The sequence below is a fragment of the Chaetodon auriga genome, chromosome 5, assembly GCF_051107435.1.
Source record: "Chaetodon auriga isolate fChaAug3 chromosome 5, fChaAug3.hap1, whole genome shotgun sequence".
Lineage (NCBI taxonomy): Eukaryota > Metazoa > Chordata > Actinopteri > Chaetodontiformes > Chaetodontidae > Chaetodon > Chaetodon auriga.
This window is the reverse complement of record NC_135078.1, coordinates 20742875-20761782: the sequence shown is the minus strand read 5'-3', so window position 1 is coordinate 20761782 and position 18908 is coordinate 20742875. Positions and strand designations below refer to the sequence as shown.

Below are 18908 nucleotides of genomic sequence, written 5' to 3'. Positions count from 1 at the left end.
TATGGGTACATGTATGACTGCACAAAATCAGCTCTTACATTAGAAATGAGACTTCTGCAAAAAAGAAAAACTGGGGTTCACTATATGAAAGAGCGAGGCCTGCAAAAGATTTACATATTTCTATTTATTTCTGTGTCCGCACAAAGATACAGAAAGATAAGGCAAACTAGACACTTTTTTGAGTATACTTTTGACATTAAAGTAACTATCTGCTGACATGCAAGTTGTGATCCCATCATTCATTGAACTGTTCCTTCTGCTGCATGTTAGCCAGCAATTACAACAATATACACATAAGAATAAACAAGCCAGGAGGTCAGAAAATGACGTTTTTTTTTTTTTTCAAGAATTCCTCTCATGAAAAGCATTTGTTCAAATATTAAGTGAACTATTGAAACATAGATGTCAAGTGCAAATCTCAGCCAAAGACGGGTAAGTGAGAATACATAAATACAGCTGCAGAAATAGTGTTGGTTCATCCTGAAACGCCATTCTGCATGTTGAGAAACTCCTGAAAAACAAATTGAAGTAGGATGACATGTCTGTTGAATAATCACAGTAAAAATGGTGAAACAGAAAAGGTACAGTCTGAACTAACAAGATGAACACAACTACTTAACTGAATATTACTGATATTTTAATGCCATCAAACCAAGGTTGATTACTCATATTCATCTCTTTGTGGTGTTTGTTTGACACTGAAACCCAAACTAAAGCGGGTCCAGGATATCAGCTTCAGTTACCTTCATGCATCTTGGTGAAGGTGAGCCGTTCGTCAGCGTTTTCCCTCTTTGATGCTGTCTCTGTTTCATGAACTCACGAGCGAGTGAGTCAGCATCATCCCGACTGAGGGGCAGATTAAAAGAATCTGACGTGAAGAACTCAAATTTCACATTTCAAAAGGTTAAATGCACATGGTGGTTTGTTTGTTTTTTCTTTTGCAAGAGCTGAACAATATCAACCTCAAGACAGATCAAGAATATTGCATTTCAAGCCCTGTATAACCTCAAAAATACATCCGTTATCTCAACAGTGGAGGACAAACTCCTTTTGCTTTATGACCACCTGAACTCTGACTGCTAGATCTTGTTTCTCCATCTTACCATCAGATGTAAGATTAAAATGAACGGGGGATATTTGATGTTTCCTGCACTGCTTCCGACACACAGATCCTAATATCAGTTATCAGCACATTGCTGCTGTTGCTTGACTCATGAACATTAAATAAATAAATAAAAACTTACCAGTTCTGGCTGATCATGTAGTCCACCAAGTCTTTCACTTGGTGAGGCTGGCCGCTCGACACAATCAGCTGTTTGAGACTCGTAAAGTGTTTCGTCTTGAACAGTTTCTGGTGCTGTCCATTTTCACTGATGAACGTTAATACCGTTTCCCTCACCTGAGGAATTAGTGAGGCAAAATTTTAATATCACGTAATAATGGAATACAATATGATCAAATCCAAAAGAAATGGCAAATATGTTCCAGTGCATCCTTTTTGTTTGCATTGATGTTTATGGCAACAGAGCTTAACTTTTCACACCATCTGACCCAACTCACAGTTTCCCTTTACAGCTTTACTGTTTCTCTGGTTGATACCAAGACAGCATCAGCGTTCATTCGGGCTGTCAACCAATATTCTAAATTTGAAATGTTAAAAGAAAAGAAAAAAGCGAGAAAACGACTATTTGATTGCGAAGAAAAAGCAGAACGACAGAGGAAGCTGTGTGGGCCTGAGCCGCTGCCGTGAACACATTGCATGACGGACGAGTCACACAACCAGAGTTTCCTCTTTTCTGGCAATTACTGCTTTTGTTAACCAGGAAAATCTGTTGAAGTCTGACTAATTAAATCTCTCTGGTCATAATGTACCATGATAATAAGCCCCAAGTTAGATGTGAAAGTATTCCAGCTCTACCTGCTGATGTCCTCCCTCTCATTGCCCTAACCCCGAGTCAGTGAATTAAGGCTTTATTTTGACCAAACCAGAGTTGATGGTGATTGTTGAAACAGTGTTAAGATGAACCAAGGAGGTTTTGGTGAGTTTTATTTTGTTTCTTGTTGAGTCCGGTGGCTTTGACGAGAGGATGCAACAGCTGTTTAACACAAAGGTATCTCTGTAGGGATCCTTTTCATAGTGTTGTTAGACACTTAGAACAAAAATCTGAGCCTGTCGGTGGCATAAACAAACACTTTTAGGAAACATACACTGACATTGCACAAACTTACAGAGGGATTATGTTACAGCCCGTTTTATGGCTGCAGTGCTCTCATACAACGCCAGACCAATTTGAAAAACTGGTGCTCCCATTACTCACTCACACACAAAAGCATGGAAAAATCATCAGATAATATTTGACTGGAATCTCTCCTATCTATTTGTTTATTTTATAATGTGTAGGCAAGAAGATCTTTTAAAATACTTTTATTCTGAAATGCATGTCTCTCGTATTGGTTTACCCTCTTACGGGCATGATGTGCAAAAAACAGATGGTTCAAACACGTGTGTGCTTTTTCAGAGGAAACCATCAAACATCATTTCTGGCCAGTTTTGGCAGCCCTAGTGTTTACACACAGACACACACAGACACACACACACATACACACACATACACACACAAGCACACACTAAACCTTCAAACAGCCCTTAAAAGTTGTGAGGAACGCCCAAAGCATCCTCACTTTCCAAAAATGTCCCCGCTCTGCTGCTCTTTAACAGCTTTACCGATTCTGGGGCTGAGAAATACACACACGTACACACACACACACACACACACACACACACAGAGTCACGTTGCTGTTGGAACATTTGAAATAGCTGAAATACTGAAATAAAAAACAAAACAAAATACAAATAATTAAAGCTCCTGAAATAGCAGTTAGAAAGAAAGTGCTGAAGGGACTTCATGTTTGAGTTCAAGTGTTGGCACTGAACGAGGATGGACAAGTATCGATCTAAGTGTACAACGCTGAGAGAAGTTGCGAGGGACGAAATGAGTGGAAAGCTGCATCTAACCTAAACTGACATCTAACCTGTGAGGGAATTCCAGCCAATTCCCCGGTGTTCATAAGCTCCTCCACCTGCTCGAGAACAGCCACTGGGTTACAGGCAGACAGAAAGCCCTGGAAACAGCAAAAAGACGGTGACGGTCATGACATCGTGATTGTAATTTGGCCATAGAAGAAACAGATCTTCCATCTTCTCACACTGACAAGGACGCACTCACCTGGATCTGCTGAGACTTTTTATTGGCACACGGTATGAGAAGCAGAGTTCCCAGGGCAAAGGCTGGCAAGGTGAACTGTGCAAAGCGATTGGCAATTCCTATCAGGTCCAGACTCAACAGGAAAGGGCACCTTGAGAGGAAAGATGAGTGGCAGGACTCTTAGAAAAAGCATGAACATTACTTACTATTCGTGCCATCACTGCCTTTTCTCAAATTAATGCCACCATTCAAGTTTTCAGTTGTATACTCTGCCATACAGCATTCTGGGGTTCTTTTTAGGACTTTTTAGGAACCACAATGGCCGAAAAGACAACAGTTCAATCTATCAATGCATGTACTGAATGTTTGTATTCTAGTACTTGCAGTCGGTGAAAGTTCAACATAGTCGTAGCAGGAAGAAGGGATACGGTTAAAGATGAGCAAAACATACTTGAGGAGTAGAACAAAGGTCCTGTAGAGCGTCGCCTTTTGATCAGGACTCAGAGGAACAGAAGCTGTCACCGAGAAAACAGATAAGACAGTCAGGAGCATTCAAGAGACATACTGAAGAGGCTTCATTAAAAACATGCAAATCAAGTGCGTTTACTACTAACTATCATCATCTTCCCAGTATTTAAATTCTTGTCTTGCTCTTTATCTGCTCGTCTCCGAAGTCTCAACAAAACTCTTGCAACAGGATTTCAAAGTCTCAGCAGATTCACAGTATTTCTTTAGGTGCTGCATGTCAGCATCAAGACACATAAATCCACTCTGTTAATGGAAGTGAATTGACTATTATAATATTAGTACCTGAGACAAAAGGTGCCAGTATCATACTCCTCCAGGTCCTGGAGAAACTAGAAATCTGGGGAGAAAATATACAAAAGAAAATGAACTTTGCAGTACTCCCTCTATTGTTTGGAAGCCTTTTTATTTTTGGCTCAACATCTGCACCGATAAGACATCTGTTGTGCGTGTGGTGAAGTCACATGACATTAACTGCAAAGGTCCTGGTTTGGTTCAGGCCCCTGATAAAACCCCTCTCTCTCACCACATTTCCTGTCTGTATCACTATTGTCTCTATCAAACAAGGACCAGCTGAGCTCTGGCTCCACTGCAGGCTGCATGTGAAATGTTTTTCCAGTGATATTACATTACCTCCCACAGAGCAGGCACAGCCACGACTGCCTCTAGCACCCTCTGGAGGTGGCTGATCTGCGGGGGAAAACACACATGAAAGTTTTATTTCAACACACATGACCGAACTGTCTTTACACAATGTATTTATGATGGATGCTGAGCAGTTCATCCCCTTCGACTGAAGAAAAATTAAATAGGCAGACATCATTTAGCAGTGAGATTCTGAGTTCACTTTTTTTTAACTAATCGTGTGAATAAAGAGATTCCTCTGGTGCACGTCTCCTCACCAGGTTGAAGCCCAGCAGCTTCTGAAGCAGACTGTTCCACAGCTGAGGGTCGTACACCTGATACTCCAAGCACAGGTCTGCCACCAATCGCACCGCCTGAAAGGACAAAGGGTGCCTCACTTTTCCTGTGTGTAACATTTCCAACAAAGCGAAGTCACGTAACGAGGTAACTCGCTGGAATAGCTTTAATGGTTTCACGTAGAAAGTACCTGTGGCTCATGACTGTGGTTCTTCCACAGTCCTTTCACCAAGCCCTCTTTGGGACTGCTCAGGAAAGACTGCACTGTGTAAGGGATGTTTAATGCCTCCAGTTGAGAGACAAAGATGTAGCACTTTAGGTAATATCTGCATGGAAATATAAAATACAGAAGCATTTACACACCCCTTAAATCTCAACTTTACAGTTAATTATTCCGTTATTAGTATTGTTAATTGGATTTCCTGGCCTCTTACTGAATTTTGGTCCTGGGAATCTGCAACTGAGCCTCCAGAGTGGCCGCGTCAGCGAGGCGGACAAGACAAAGCAGCGTTCGAGTCCGATGGCAGAAAGTCAGACGAGGCCCAGAAGTGCTGAGGGGCTAGAGGAGGAAGTCCGACAACAGACGTCAGCCACTTTTCTGTGGACAATTTGTCCAATTTTGACTTGTTGCAGTTTATTACTGACCCAGGTTTCGGCAGATAGGATAGGGTTTAGAAGACGGACAGCATCATCCATGGGGCAAGACTGCAGCATGTACACCACCCTGAGAGCATCAAATAACCACAATGAATAGAGAAGCAGACAAATTTTGGTGCTGCGACTCTTTGACAAATCATCTTGGATGTCAAATAAATCATTGACTATCAACTTAACAGTGACTATATCAACAGTTTTATAATGCACATACTGTACTGTGCATAAAAGCGTTCTCTACCAATTGATACTAATGTATCAATTGATTCTTACTGAAACAATTAATGCAAAATGCTGCAAAAACTAACAGTGGTGTCTCTACCTCATTAAGTCTGGGTCCTCCTCAATGTTACTGACACATTCATAATTTCCGGTATCCTTTATCAAAGAAAAAAATGTTTTGTTAGAAGTCTGCACGGTGTACAGAAATCATGACTTGCTAATAAAAACGAGGTTAAGCTCAGAGTGACAAACCTTGCTAACAGCAGGGCCTGTTTTGCAGATCCATTTTTCCAACATCATGTTACGGATTTTTAGGACATCCACACTGTTGATTGTGGCTATTTCCTTAACCACGGCATGTATGTCTGCTCAGAGAAAGATGTGATTTTAATGAACAGAGATGACTTCTTGGGGGGTTAATCAATGCCAGGAGAGGAGCTTTAAATCTAGTAGCTCGACATCAATTGCTAAAGGAAATAAAGCTGGTCTTATAGAGGAAGATTACTTCAGCCCCCAGAGCAGACTGCTGTGTTAAAGCATGCTCACCAGCATAAGTCTGACCTCCTGTGTCTCTGTAGTGCTGCTCCACACTGCTATGCTCATACAGGGCCACGATGAGTCTGGCTGGCAGCCCCGTCAATTTCAGATACTCTGGGCTGTTCAGCTGGCTGGTTAACAAGATATTCTCAGTGGCCGAGCGCTGGAACTGCAGCTTCAGCTTGGACAGAAAGGTCTCCCCTCTGGCCCGTGCTGCCTCCTGCTCAGGATTAGAGGACAGTAAATAATGATAATGAAAAAACAGTTTATGATAAAACTAACCAGACAAATATTTGACAGACTTTAAAGTTCATACTGTTTGGTATAATTTCTGGGGGGTCACAAAAACTGACCTCGAGGTTTGGATCCTTCAGCCAGGCATCTCCAAGAGACAAGCAGAACCTGAGTGACTGTGTCTTCTCATAGCCTGTAGAAGCAGGAAGCAATTCAGTAAATGCATAAAAGCACATAAACAGTGCAGTGGCTGTGTCTAATCTGCAGGTCAGACCTGGTGGCAGCTCCTGGGTGATCTTGTGGGCTGTGGCAGCTGCCCACTCTGGGCTCTGGATACACTGGATGTACTTCATCATGATCTTGGCCACCTTAAAAGTCTCCTTGTTATAGCCATGACCCTGACCCTTTTTCCTTTGCTCTAAGAGTAACGGTTTCATCTTCTTCTCAAACACGTGGTTTGCTGCAGACATGTATAACTTGTCAAGATTGACCTGGAATGAGACACAATGGTTTGGATAACCTGGATAAACTTCAGTCTTTATGGATAAATCTATATTTTTATGATGACACAGAGTAATGGCTTCTTTTTAGATCAGTGTGCTTTACCTTCATCAGTTTGCTAATCAGAAGAAGTGTAGGGAAGGTCTCCTCACTGAGCTCAGGAGCTAAACACAGACACAAATATTCTTAAAAATAGTCTTAACACATCTCACCAAATCCTAATTACAAAAAATGTAACTCATTTAAAGAAGCACCTGGGGCAGATACTATAAAAGTAGTTTGAAGTTGTCAGCAATAACACAGAAGGATGAAAATAAGACTAACAACAGTGGCTAACTTACAGATAATCTTCCAGTAATGTTTGGTCTGCATGAGAAGGTGGAAGGGCAGTCTGCTGTCGGACAGGGGGTTTGGCAGAAGGCTGTTTTCCAGAAAATACGTGTTCTCCAAGTCCGAGGCAGGAGAGACTCGCTTGTAGGACTTCAGGTGCTGAAGGAGGCCCATAGCCTGTGGATTAAAAGACACTGGTTGATAGTCTGCACAATACATTTAGAAACTATTCAATTTGAATGACAATGTGTTTCTGTTTTACCTGGCCAATAGAAAAGCTCGTCACATTCCCATCTGCAGCCTGTATGATCTTCAGCACTACTTCAATCCTCTCATAGTTGTAAGGGCTGAGCTGTATGAGGCATTTTGAAAGTTAGGTGAGTTAGCCAAACTTTCATTTTGCTTGGTATAGAAACATTTTCTATGACTGTAAACTTATTTCAGTGGTATAGTTCAGACTGGTCTTGCTTGTCCCCTTGCACAAACCTTGAATATGGCAGCACAGAGGCTCTCTGTGAGCTCGCTGGTGCTGTGTAACATCGGGAGAATCTGCAGGACTCGCTCCAGCGCATCTGCATGACACAGAGGCTGCATCTCTTCTTGGCCTGTGCCCGGATCACCTGCACCTTCCTCGTCCTCTTGGACCAACAGTAAGGTGGTAATGTACTGGTTGATCACACGGTCACAGTCTAGACCAAAGGTGCTGCAGATGAAGAAGAGGGTGATTTTTTGACAGTCTGGACCCAAAATTGAACTTTATATTCCACGTTAAAACAGATGGGAGAATTTGACACTGTACAATGAGCTGCCGACCTGCAGTACTGGAGAATAATGTCTGGGGTGATCCTCCTGTTTTTCACCAGATCAGGGATCAGACTACTCTTCATCTCAGGCCGCTGACGGAACACTGGCTGGATGGAAATCTGAGGCAGAGCAGGGACACGTTAAATGTCGAGTCAAGAGAGGCTTCAACTTGTGAAGTCTAACGTGAATATACTAAATATCAAGCGGCTTTCATCCACACACCTCCAACTTGCCGAGCTTGATGCCCCATTCAGCATCAGTGATGACAGAGAGAAACTTCTCTTGCTCCTCCAGCTCATTATATAAGTAGCAGAGATTGGCCCCGACCCTGGCCACAGCCTGAAATAATCATGAGGAAGTCGCTCATTAGATTTGCTGAAGATAACCTGAGTATGTGCTTTGTCCAACAAACTGCTTGATATTTAGTCATGGCTGCTGTCAAATGGTCATTAAAGCTACAATATACAAAGTTTAAGACCTCTGAGTCTTTGGCTACAAACACCTCTCAAACGCTCCCATTTTAGACTGTTTAGTCAGGAGAAGAGAGATGGTCCAAAAGAACTTAATCTCCAAGTTCTCTCTCTGGTTCTGGTTCTCTTTACTTTCCATCATTAAAACAATAAAACATTTGTCAATGAAGTAGAGAAAAACAGTAATAAAACTGCCTACCAAGATTTTGTCATAGTTTTGCCAGGTGTTGTCAATAACCTTCCACAGTATTTTGAAGACGTCTGCTTTGGAGAGGAGCGTACAGAGTCCAATAGCCAAATCACAATCGACCACCCTCCAGTTGAACACCTACAGCCGTAGAAAATAGCGGCGCAGTTATTTGAAAATATACAAAAATGCAGTACACTTGATTTTACCCTCTCATGTTATCAGACTCACCTTGTTCAAGAGAGCCACAGCAACAGCATTCAGAGCTGAAGCAGTTGTCTTTCGAAGGTCATTCAAGCAGATGCTGTATTTGTTAAGCTCTTGGATATCATAAAGCTGAAAGAAGAGTTAACAGTTTAAAGTTACATTTTCAGTCCAAACATCACAAAGTATGTTTGTTTACTGGCAAGCAGCTCAACCTTATTCTACAATTGTTTCAGAAACATATACATATAGTGGCAGTGACAGCACAACTGGATATGCTGCAGCCATACCGTTACACTGAGCTTTGTGTCCATAACATTAGAGGTGACATGCTGCAGGCAGCTGCCATACGAGTTGACCAGCACTCTGAGGGCCAGCTCCAGCTGACTGCACTCCTGTAACATCTGTAACATGTTGGACAGGGGACCCAGGAGGGGTGGCAGGTATTTTGAACCTGTAAGTGGGCCGGGAAAGACAAGGTAAACTTTCAACATTGTAACTTCAAGATATATAAACTTGAACAGGGCTTCGTACACGAAAAGATATATAAACCTCAGCACATACCGTCTTCAAATGAGCAGTGGGACAGACAGGAGCAGTCCAGTGGGTACAGTTTGGTATCTGCATGATTGGGAATAAATTAGCATAACAGCTGATGGAGAACCAGTTAGCTGGAGACTGCCTAAGGTGATGAAATCCTGAACAGACACTGATAGATGATTAATTTGAGGATCCTACCCTGAGAAATAGGCAACAAGCAGTTGGTGATTTCATACTGGACTGGAAGCACAGACACTGGGTCCAGAACAATGCAATCTTCGTTAAAAACATCCTGAAAACTCCACTGAGAACATGGATCCTTTTCTGCCTCCGAGGTCAAATCCTGTGACATTACACAATTTAAACACAAAGATTTATTTCATGCATTTGGTTCATTTCACATCTCACTCATTTCATAATTGTTCTTTTTTTTAGTGTATTTTGACAATTTAAAATTATTAAATTTCAGAGATTTCACCTGGTAGATCCCTTCTACTAAACTGTTAAATATGATGTCTGCAGACAAATAACACATCAAGCACACACCAGACCCAAGTTAATAACTTTCTGTGGAGAAAGATTAGATAAGATACTGACCTTGGCTATAAAGCCATAGTTGTCTGATAACTGACACTGGTGATAGACATCCATAGCTATCCGTGTGCACTTGCAAAGCTCCAGACAGTCCAGGAGCAGATCTGTAACAGTTACAGTATCAACTTTAGGGATTTTGCAGCAAAGAAATGATTTGAAGCAACAGAGTGGAGCCAGATTAGTTCAGATTTCAGATGGCACGTACAGAAAACATGTCTCTATTTAGCCTTGATGCTTTTAGATTTGTAAAAACTGTTTTTGTCCTGAAGCCAGTCAGCATCTTCAACAAGAGCAGATAATCTATTGCAAACATATTGCCAAGAATGCTATTTGCTCATGTTTGCACATGTTCTTCACCTGAGTGGCACACCGTGATGGCTTGGCAAGCCAGATCATGGATAACTGCTGGCAAATCCATGCCATCAGGAAGCACCATGGGCACATCTGCCTCCAGCATCTGGCATAACGTCTTGGCAGCAGTGAACAAAACCTTTCCTGTGCTGGTGTTACAGTGGTGTTCATACAGCTCACTGAAGACGTGACAGAAAGAGAACAAAGAAAACAGGAGACTCTCCATTATGCCTATTCTTTTAGTCTAAATTCAGAAATATTTTAACAATTTTTCAAACAGGAAGACCCATCAGGACTCACACACACAGCACAACATCCACACATGCAAACCTGAGGATCTTGAGGGCCTTGTCCACCTTTCCCACTCGCAGAGCTCGCAGGGCCAAGTCAGACCAGAGCTCCTGCTCGGTGCGCTGCAGCTGCCTTCCCAGACGACGTAAACCAGCTTCTGTGGAAATAGTCTTGGTCTTGCCGTCGGGATCATTAGCCACAACTGGAGTTGTCATAGCTTTCCCCTTTGAAGAATGGCGGCCACGTGTGTTCTCATAGGCAGTGATGTGACGCTCCTGGATCTGTTTTCTGATTTTTGGATCCTCATAGTTGGAGGGGGTGAAGAAAACATCAAAGTCCTCCTGTAGAAAGGAAAAGAGACTGCAGGTCAAAAAACAGATTAAAGAACAGTTGGAATAAGATTTTAAAACATTCCTGAAATGAAACTGACCTGCAGGTGGGCGATGGCCTTGAACATGATGAGGTTGTTTTCACACTCCATGCTTTTCAGAGCATCATCTGCAGAGAACATGAAACCTGGTATCAGTCTTGGATGAAACTGCGGTTTCTGAACAATGGACACTTCCTGTGTCACTCTGCTGTTCGTGCTTCATAATTGTGTTCAGTGAATACTTACGTTTTTGAATTATATGCAGGTATTTCAGAGCATCCACCGTCACCTGAGCGACGACCATCTGGTGTTTCTTGTGCTAGTGAAGACGAGTCAACAGAAAGTCGAGATACACAAAATGCCAGAATGAATAAACAGTATGCTCATCATAATGTTGTTCTACTTTTTATATTCACATCTTGAGGAGATGATTGATTATCTGTGTTATTATCTGTGTGGGCATCATCAACGTATCATCTAAATATGCAATCACAGGTGCCGGGTGAAAGGCAGCCAGGCTTCCTCTCCTCACCTCATCAGATATGTGGTCTTTGTCTTGCAGCTGCAGCCGAGCCCAGGACGTGAGACGGTCGATCACGCACTCTGCCTCTGCAGAGGACAGCTTCTTCAGGACAGTCATGCATTCCTCAGTCTGAAAGCAACAAAACCGGCTTCCCATCAATATGTCATGGATACATAAAAAGAAGCTAAATTTAAATGTGGTGATTTCATATTTCCACAGAGATGAGCATACCTTTCCTTGGCCAATCAGCTGGATGAGATACAAGTAATTTATCTGCGAGGTTGAAAGCTTGTATGCTTCAGCTAATGACAGGGAGTCTTCTAAAGACATTGGCAAGTCTTGCTTCAGGATGTATCTTATCAGTGTCTGGGGGAGATATACAGAATATGACGTTTAGAAGCAGGCACAGCCGAGGCCATATGTCACATAAGTAACCAAATCTAAATTACCATAATTTGAGTGCTGTTTGAGAGGTTGAAGTTGCGGATCCCATAGCTCCTCAGAAGTTTCCTGATCTCCATTAGGTGGTAGCTTTCCTTTAAAAGCTCCTGTCTGGGGAAGATATCAAAAGATTATATATAGAAACTGCTAATATTACCACATTTTTAAATAGTATAAAAAAAGGGTGAGGACAATGTAAACATACTTGGGTCCATCCATCTCTAGATACTGCTGAACCAGTTTTTCTACCACGTTACTCCAGGGCACTACGGCTTTCTGCATGATCTCCAGGACGGCATCCACCATCAGCTGGCAGGAAATGCAATATGAGATTTCACAAATGCTTTACTGTTTTTTACCATCTTGCTGACTCATAAACATTAAGCATGTGGTAAACTGTATGCAAGTGCAATGACGTCACAGAAACTTACATCAGTATCACTCATGCAGCCTAGCACAGCCACTGCCTTGGCTTCCCATTCTGTGAAAAGTGTTGTGGTCTGAGAACTGCAGCGCTCCAGCAGATCCTAGTAAAGATCAGAAGATTGAGAGGAGAGACGCTTATCGTCGAGCATTTGGAAAATTCAATGTTCATTCCAAATACGCTCGGCACGGGAGGACTTTCACCTTGATATACTGTAGGAGCAGCTCATCAAAAGGAATCTTGTGCTCTTCAGCATACGGCAGGATACTGTTCTCCACTGTGGCGGCGATCAGCTCTGGAGCTGGGACTTTGTCCAGCATGAGGAACGCGACACTTCGTACACTTCCCTTTCAAATTCATAAGGAAGAAATGTTATTAAAATAGGAACAATGCAAACCCCCTCAAAATACACCAGGATTAAACACCACTCATAAACACGACGCCGCAATATACTGTAATTCAAAGCAACACCACAATGCATGTAGAAGTAAGATAGTTTTTCTTTGCCATAATGAAATAACATGTAATTCATAACATCGACAAAACAGTGCACTCGCTCCAGTTTTCCACTAACCCGACATGATTTCAAACAGCCTTTTATGTATAAGTAATTGTTCATACATTTTTGCACACAGTTTAATTAAATATTTGTCTGAAGCTCAAATTTAATTAGACTATGTCACTAATAAGAGACAAACCTTCTCAAAGACTGAAAGAGAAAGTCTGCAGTTGTATTTCCGATGGAGGTCTAGGAGTTGACGGAGGTTGGACACCAGGGACTTCAGGTTCTCCACCTCTTCTGCACCATAATCATCATCCTGAAAAAAGATACAAATAAATTAATTTAGGCCCACGGTATATAATTATTGTGAAGGCACAAAAAAACATTCATAGCGAAATGAGAAAAACTCACCGATTTCATCCATGTCCACAGTGAGGGCAGTCCAAGCACAGCCAAGTCCAACCCGTTCTGGGGCCAAGCACCCTGGAGCAACAGATTACATTTATAGTCATTGTTCAACTACTGATTTCAGGTTGCAATGCTTTCCTCAAGCCATCTAAATTATGAAGAACTTCAATGAATCCATGCTCATCACCAGTGATAATCTCTGCTGTCTTGTGGTGCGTGATTACAAAGCCTAGTCTTATTTCAGCATTTCTGGTCCAGTTTGTTTTTCTTTACCTTTTCCGTTAACTCCAGGTTCCTCGCCCTCTGCTCCAGCCACCTCGCCAGGATTTTCTGTGAGCACATAAAGACAGAACGTTTACTATTGAAAACACAGCACCAGCAGGTGATGATGTATATTAGGTGTATTTTGGGTTTGAGAGAATACCTGTCCTGTTCGAAGCACTCTCCTCACAAAAGGGACAAAAACGGTCCTGAACCAAGGACAGAGGTCTTGGGATGGCAGGTCCTCTGGGATGGCACCGAGCACAGCTTCAAGCTTGCTCTCATCAAACTCTGCTGCAACCTGTCCCTGTCAAAAAACACAGCAGTAACACCATCACAACTGACACTGACGCACATGATATACAAGTATTTTTACATTTCTGCATTACAAGACAAGTTAATGATATATGAGAAATGGTGGAATGGTGAATGCATGAAGCAGTTCTTTACCTCATATCTGAGCCAAAGGAGCTGTGCACCTTTCAAGTCTCCTTCTCTTAGATGGGTCAGAATGTCTCCTAAATTGTCATTGCTGTTCAGAAACTCTATCCAGGCAATACCACTAAGGATGACAGAATAACATACTTAAAAATCACACATTAGCGTACATAATGAAACAACCACAATATGGAAAATTTACCAAACAACACAGGAGATCACTAAGACTTAGACTTTACTTGAAGTTTTCTGCACCATGGAGGCTGCAGAATGTTGCCAGCCTGGCCAAGGCCTCTTGGATCTGTAAGGAGGAGTATCGTGTGGCAGCATGGTTGAGCATCTTCTCTGCTGTCTCAAAGGTCGGCCACGGAGCCTTGAGGCAGTATTCCACCACGTACTGTTCATCCTAGGCAATATAATTTTTTTTTTTTTACTTCTATTAGTAAGAGGTGAATACTTGATAATAATTTAAATTTGCTATGACTAACTCAAGAGGTACAGTGTTATTTAGATTATACTATACACTCTACAAAAACAACTGTGTTACACTGACTGTGATCTTCATCAGGTTGGTTTTTGCTTCCTCCACAAGTTCAGACCACACATCCTGTCCATAGCCGCCCACTGATGCAGAGGCCAGCTGCTCCAGCACAAAGTCAAGCTTCACCTTGTAAACAAGCTGATTAAAAATAAGATTGTTAGTTTGACTGTTACTTGAACAGTTAGTGAACAGCTCAGCTGCTATACTATACACAAGTAGCAACACTATGCAAATAGCAAACCTATTTTATTCCATTGTCCATTGATTCCATAAAATAGCCCACAACAGTCACATCCTTTTCCTTTTCCTTACAAGACTGACAGACGCACACTTACCTCTAAATCCAGCTCAAATGTGATGGCAAACTTTTCAGCCTCTTCAAACATGTGTTTGTGAAGAAGTCTGCTAAGTCTGGGAATTGAGAAAAGCCAAGTAAATCAAATTATACTGACATCACTCAGGCTATGGTGGCACAAACTGCAATTACACAGAAACGTATCCAAATAAAATGAGGTACCTGTTCTCAGGCAAAGCCTCTGTGAAGCATCTGAGGACAACGGAAGATACAGGCTCTCCTCGACTGCTTGATGAAGAACAAGAAAAATATCCCACTTCATATTTTAAAACTCACACCAAACATTCAGTGGCTGAACATCATAGAAATCATACAAAACAAGTCCTACCTTTCTGGGTTCTCACAAATCCCCTCAACTAAATAAAACGTGTCCTAAAAATCAGAGTACAAAACAAAGGGCTTAAATGTGCACAAATGTTACAATGTAGAAACAGCAAACTGCAATAAAACCTGATTGCTTACCATGTTTATTTTTGTCTGGACAAGACAAGAGACTGAGGAGACATCTAGAGAGTAGCAAACAGTCATGGAGGGCAGAAACCTTATTTGCAGTGAGTTGATCTGAAAAATTCAAACCAGCATATGGAGTTCAGAATAGGGCTTCAGATACTCATCTCTTATAGTTTCTTCAAAAGGAGTTGTACTCCTACCTGACTGTTGTCCTGCTTTGTCAGTGTAATCATCTTCATGCTGCCCTTGTCTTGGCTGTGATACACACAGATAATTTAACGTTTTCATTGAGACACGTCTCTCTGCATATTTACAGCAACAGTACGCTATAAAACACTAATACGTACGCCACCATCGAGGCAGAGCCACATTCTGTAGTGAGCTCAAAGTCATTAACGGCAAGATCCGGCCAACAGTGAATCATGACAAGGAAATGAAGGTCCCAAAGACTCAGGGTGTCCTGAGGCCAAAGAAAAACACATACTGCATGTAAACCTCAGATACTTTTGGTCAAACTTCATGCAATGGTGTGTTAAACAGCTGCAGGTGATACCACTGAACTCACCTCAGTGTCAAGAATATACAAGAGATGTTCCACCACCACCATCTTCCTCACACCTTTGAAGTAAACATTTAAGAAGAACAAATGTTAAAAGACCTTCACAGTCTACTCTAAGAGGCATTTCAGCCTTTTTCTTATTTTATAAATGCTTCACATTTCTTTTTTTCTAATTTGTTCTCTTTAACTCAACTACTTAGTGTGCAATGCATTTATTCCTACCCATGTCCAAAAAACCCATACCATGCATTCATTACTTGTCAATGAAAAAGTTAAATATGTATATATGTAGGTGATAATAAATATTCAGCATTGTCCAAAAGTGACATGAGTGGTTCTATACTGTAGATGAAGCAAGAGCTTACCTGGAATTAAGCTATTGTTGACAGAGTGAGCAAGGCACATCTTGGCCTGATGAGGGTCCATTGTCCAGTGAGTCACAACATTTTCTTTATCCCCCTGTTAAGATAATAATAATGTAATGAGTCCCTACCATTCATAGAAAGGGTTATTTACACAAAGATATTTAATTCTAGCTTAAAATTTGTCTCAACATCGTGGTGAAGACTGGTTCCAACTTTATCTTCAAACATCCTAAATTTGCTTACATGTGTGTTGTTCCCCAGCAGTGGAACTGTTCCTCAAAACAGTGTGTTTTACAAAAATGGCCATCATCTGATTTTCCATCAGAAAATCTTAACTTGTAAGAATCTGCATGCATGTACTTCACAAGAATGCTTAACATACATTAAATGCTTTGTGATTTCTTAGCAATCAAATTCAATAGGAAACGAAATTAAATGAGCAATAAATAGAAGAAGTACCAATATTCATAAGTAGAGTATATTTTATCCTTTAAATATGCTTGCATTCACATGCAACCAATGTATCATAACTGTAGGCGGTAAATAAATTACTGAAACTTCTCTCACAGACACTGACCCCAATCAGTAAGTGGATGTCATTGTCCAGATTGAACATCACTGCTGTACTGCAGCCCTCGTCATGGTAATCCATGGTGGCGCAGAAGTCTATCTTGATGAGTGACTGGAGCTGTGTTGAGGAAAAATGTGATTATATTCCCATTCTTTTAAAAAATATTATTTTGCTCTAGCATGCAAAGAACATTGCCTTAACTTACCTCTTTCAAGGCTCCCATGTCCATTTTTTCAATGGCTGTGATGACAAAAGAAGAACGATTGTTAAATTTGGTCAACAAAACACCTCTAACCAAACTTTAAATCTATCACACATTGTGTTTTGATACCTGTCTCAATCTTTGCCAGGGCAAGGTTCGTAATGTGGAAAAAACCATCCTTTATGAGAAGGAACACATGGTGCATCCCTGTCAACACAACAAAAAAAATCTAATTGGCAACACACTGTGTAGGAAGCAGATTCAGAAAACACCTCGCTAATAAATCTTAAATTGCTTCATATGTCCAGTGCACATTACCACCTTCATTTGCAAACACAGATTTTTCTCATATTCATACAGAAAGTTTACCCAAGGATGCCTTGTCCTCCTCTATGATGAGATAACGATACGTTTTCTTATCCTCACTGGATGGTTTCTCCACCAAAACCTACAAACATACAACATTGTAGGCAAAATTAGACAGTAACAGTATATCAACTCAAGGCCAGACAGAGTGATCATATCCAATGTAATCCTACATAATCAGGCCTTATGAGTATAGAAAAAACAAAAACAAACACTCATACCCTGGTGAGAAGGATCCTCTTGTGTGGAACATAGATCAAATGAAGGTTTCCATTTCTTTCACAGACTACCAAAAACCGTCCTTCTAGGCATACATCAATGGCATCCACATCAGTTTCTAAAAAAAATGAAGCGTAGGATTAATGTACAGTAGTCACGAAGAAAGGTCAAACTGCCCTGAAAGCAAAGACATGAACTTTGCCATGTGACTGAACCTTTACAGTATCTTGAAACCGATTCTGTTTGGACTCTATAACCAGCCTCAACATAGAGAAAGCAGTACCCATCAGTTATGTTATCAAATGATTGGATCAGCTGATTTGGATGCAGCCTCATACTGTAGGTCATCTCAAAGGAGACAAGCAGAAATGTGACAAACAGAAGATGAGGGGATGAACACGAAATGAAGTTGTATACCAAAGTGAAGAAGCAGCAGGATGGTCTGATAGCTCTGGTCAAACAGGATGACTGTTTTGTCAGCAACAACGATGCTCCAGTTTGAACCACTGGAGGAGGAGAGACGGGGGTCTGCCTGCACCTGCAAGAACCAGCATTCCCATCCAATCACTGATCAGTACTGTCAGTGCTGCAGTGACAGACTGTTCTTCAAAGGATCCGCTACTAACTCTTCAGCTGTCAACGTTAGCATTTGCAAAGAATGAAGGGGCAATCTTCTCGCTACGGCCCTGGATGTGAGTGCGTAATGGTAGTAAATAAACTGGGTAACAAGAGCATGTTTGTGTCCGTGTACTGTAAACATTGACATTCGTTACCTCATTGGCAGTGGAGATTTTGACCAGAGTATCCACCTGATACAAGCCGCTACCATTTTCTTCCCTTGACACACTGCCGAGACGGACAGTGTTTGTATCCTCGTTGGTCAAAAGTTCAACGTCGCTCCACATCGCCATTCCGTGAAGCAGAGTTACATGAAGAATGGGTGGCTTACTTCATATGACATGCATTAGCCGGGTTAACTAACGTTATCAATTCGGTTGCGCGTTAGCTTCACCTTAATGTTGTGAGAACGCGAACGTTAATGCTAGTAATTCAACCGAGAGTTACGACGCCAACAAGTTTCAAGATGAACCGCTGATATCTCTGAACAATTGCAAACTGGTAGGTTACAATCTATTTGCAGTTTATGGTAACTCGCCACCCTATTGAAATAGACAACTACATCACATAAAACCGACACATCTCAGCAGTCCTAGCTAGCTTTAGAATTTGGCGGGTTGCTGTGGTAAACAGGAATAAAAATGGGGAATTTGTCCCTCGGTTTTGCCTTCCAGATACAACGTTCCTCTCGGACTACGTGCAAATCATGCCCCCTTCGTCAAGA

At 41.5% G+C, this 18908-nt stretch overlaps 1 protein-coding gene across 1 annotated transcript; it reads right to left on the bottom strand.

The window, feature by feature from the left end:
• Positions 1 to 147: 147 nt before the first annotated feature.
• kntc1 (kinetochore associated 1) lies at positions 148 to 18589 on the bottom strand. The gene is made up of 61 exons (XM_076730925.1): positions 18340 to 18589; positions 17984 to 18104; positions 17569 to 17684; positions 17351 to 17429; positions 17111 to 17188; positions 16985 to 17019; positions 16786 to 16896; positions 16209 to 16302; positions 15850 to 15902; positions 15632 to 15744; positions 15485 to 15539; positions 15297 to 15395; positions 15163 to 15206; positions 14997 to 15059; positions 14815 to 14890; positions 14492 to 14617; positions 14178 to 14344; positions 13951 to 14062; positions 13664 to 13807; positions 13513 to 13569; positions 13243 to 13314; positions 13028 to 13147; positions 12533 to 12676; positions 12337 to 12432; positions 12111 to 12214; positions 11914 to 12016; positions 11696 to 11830; positions 11474 to 11593; positions 11188 to 11260; positions 11002 to 11069; positions 10611 to 10912; positions 10287 to 10459; positions 9933 to 10033; positions 9534 to 9678; positions 9360 to 9416; positions 9086 to 9249; positions 8823 to 8927; positions 8604 to 8732; positions 8157 to 8273; positions 7944 to 8053; positions 7617 to 7833; positions 7393 to 7482; positions 7142 to 7307; positions 6906 to 6964; positions 6574 to 6790; positions 6419 to 6492; positions 6075 to 6285; positions 5781 to 5893; positions 5629 to 5684; positions 5298 to 5376; positions 5087 to 5211; positions 4843 to 4978; positions 4634 to 4729; positions 4365 to 4421; positions 4017 to 4071; positions 3658 to 3721; positions 3228 to 3357; positions 3034 to 3123; positions 1245 to 1399; positions 744 to 846; positions 148 to 511 (listed from the first exon to the last, which is right to left on the bottom strand). The coding sequence occupies exons 1-61, from the start codon at positions 18475 to 18477 to the stop codon at positions 476 to 478; spliced, it is 6648 nt and encodes a 2215-aa protein (XP_076587040.1). The 5' UTR covers positions 18478 to 18589; the 3' UTR covers positions 148 to 475.
• Between the last annotated feature and the right edge of the window lie 319 nt (positions 18590 to 18908).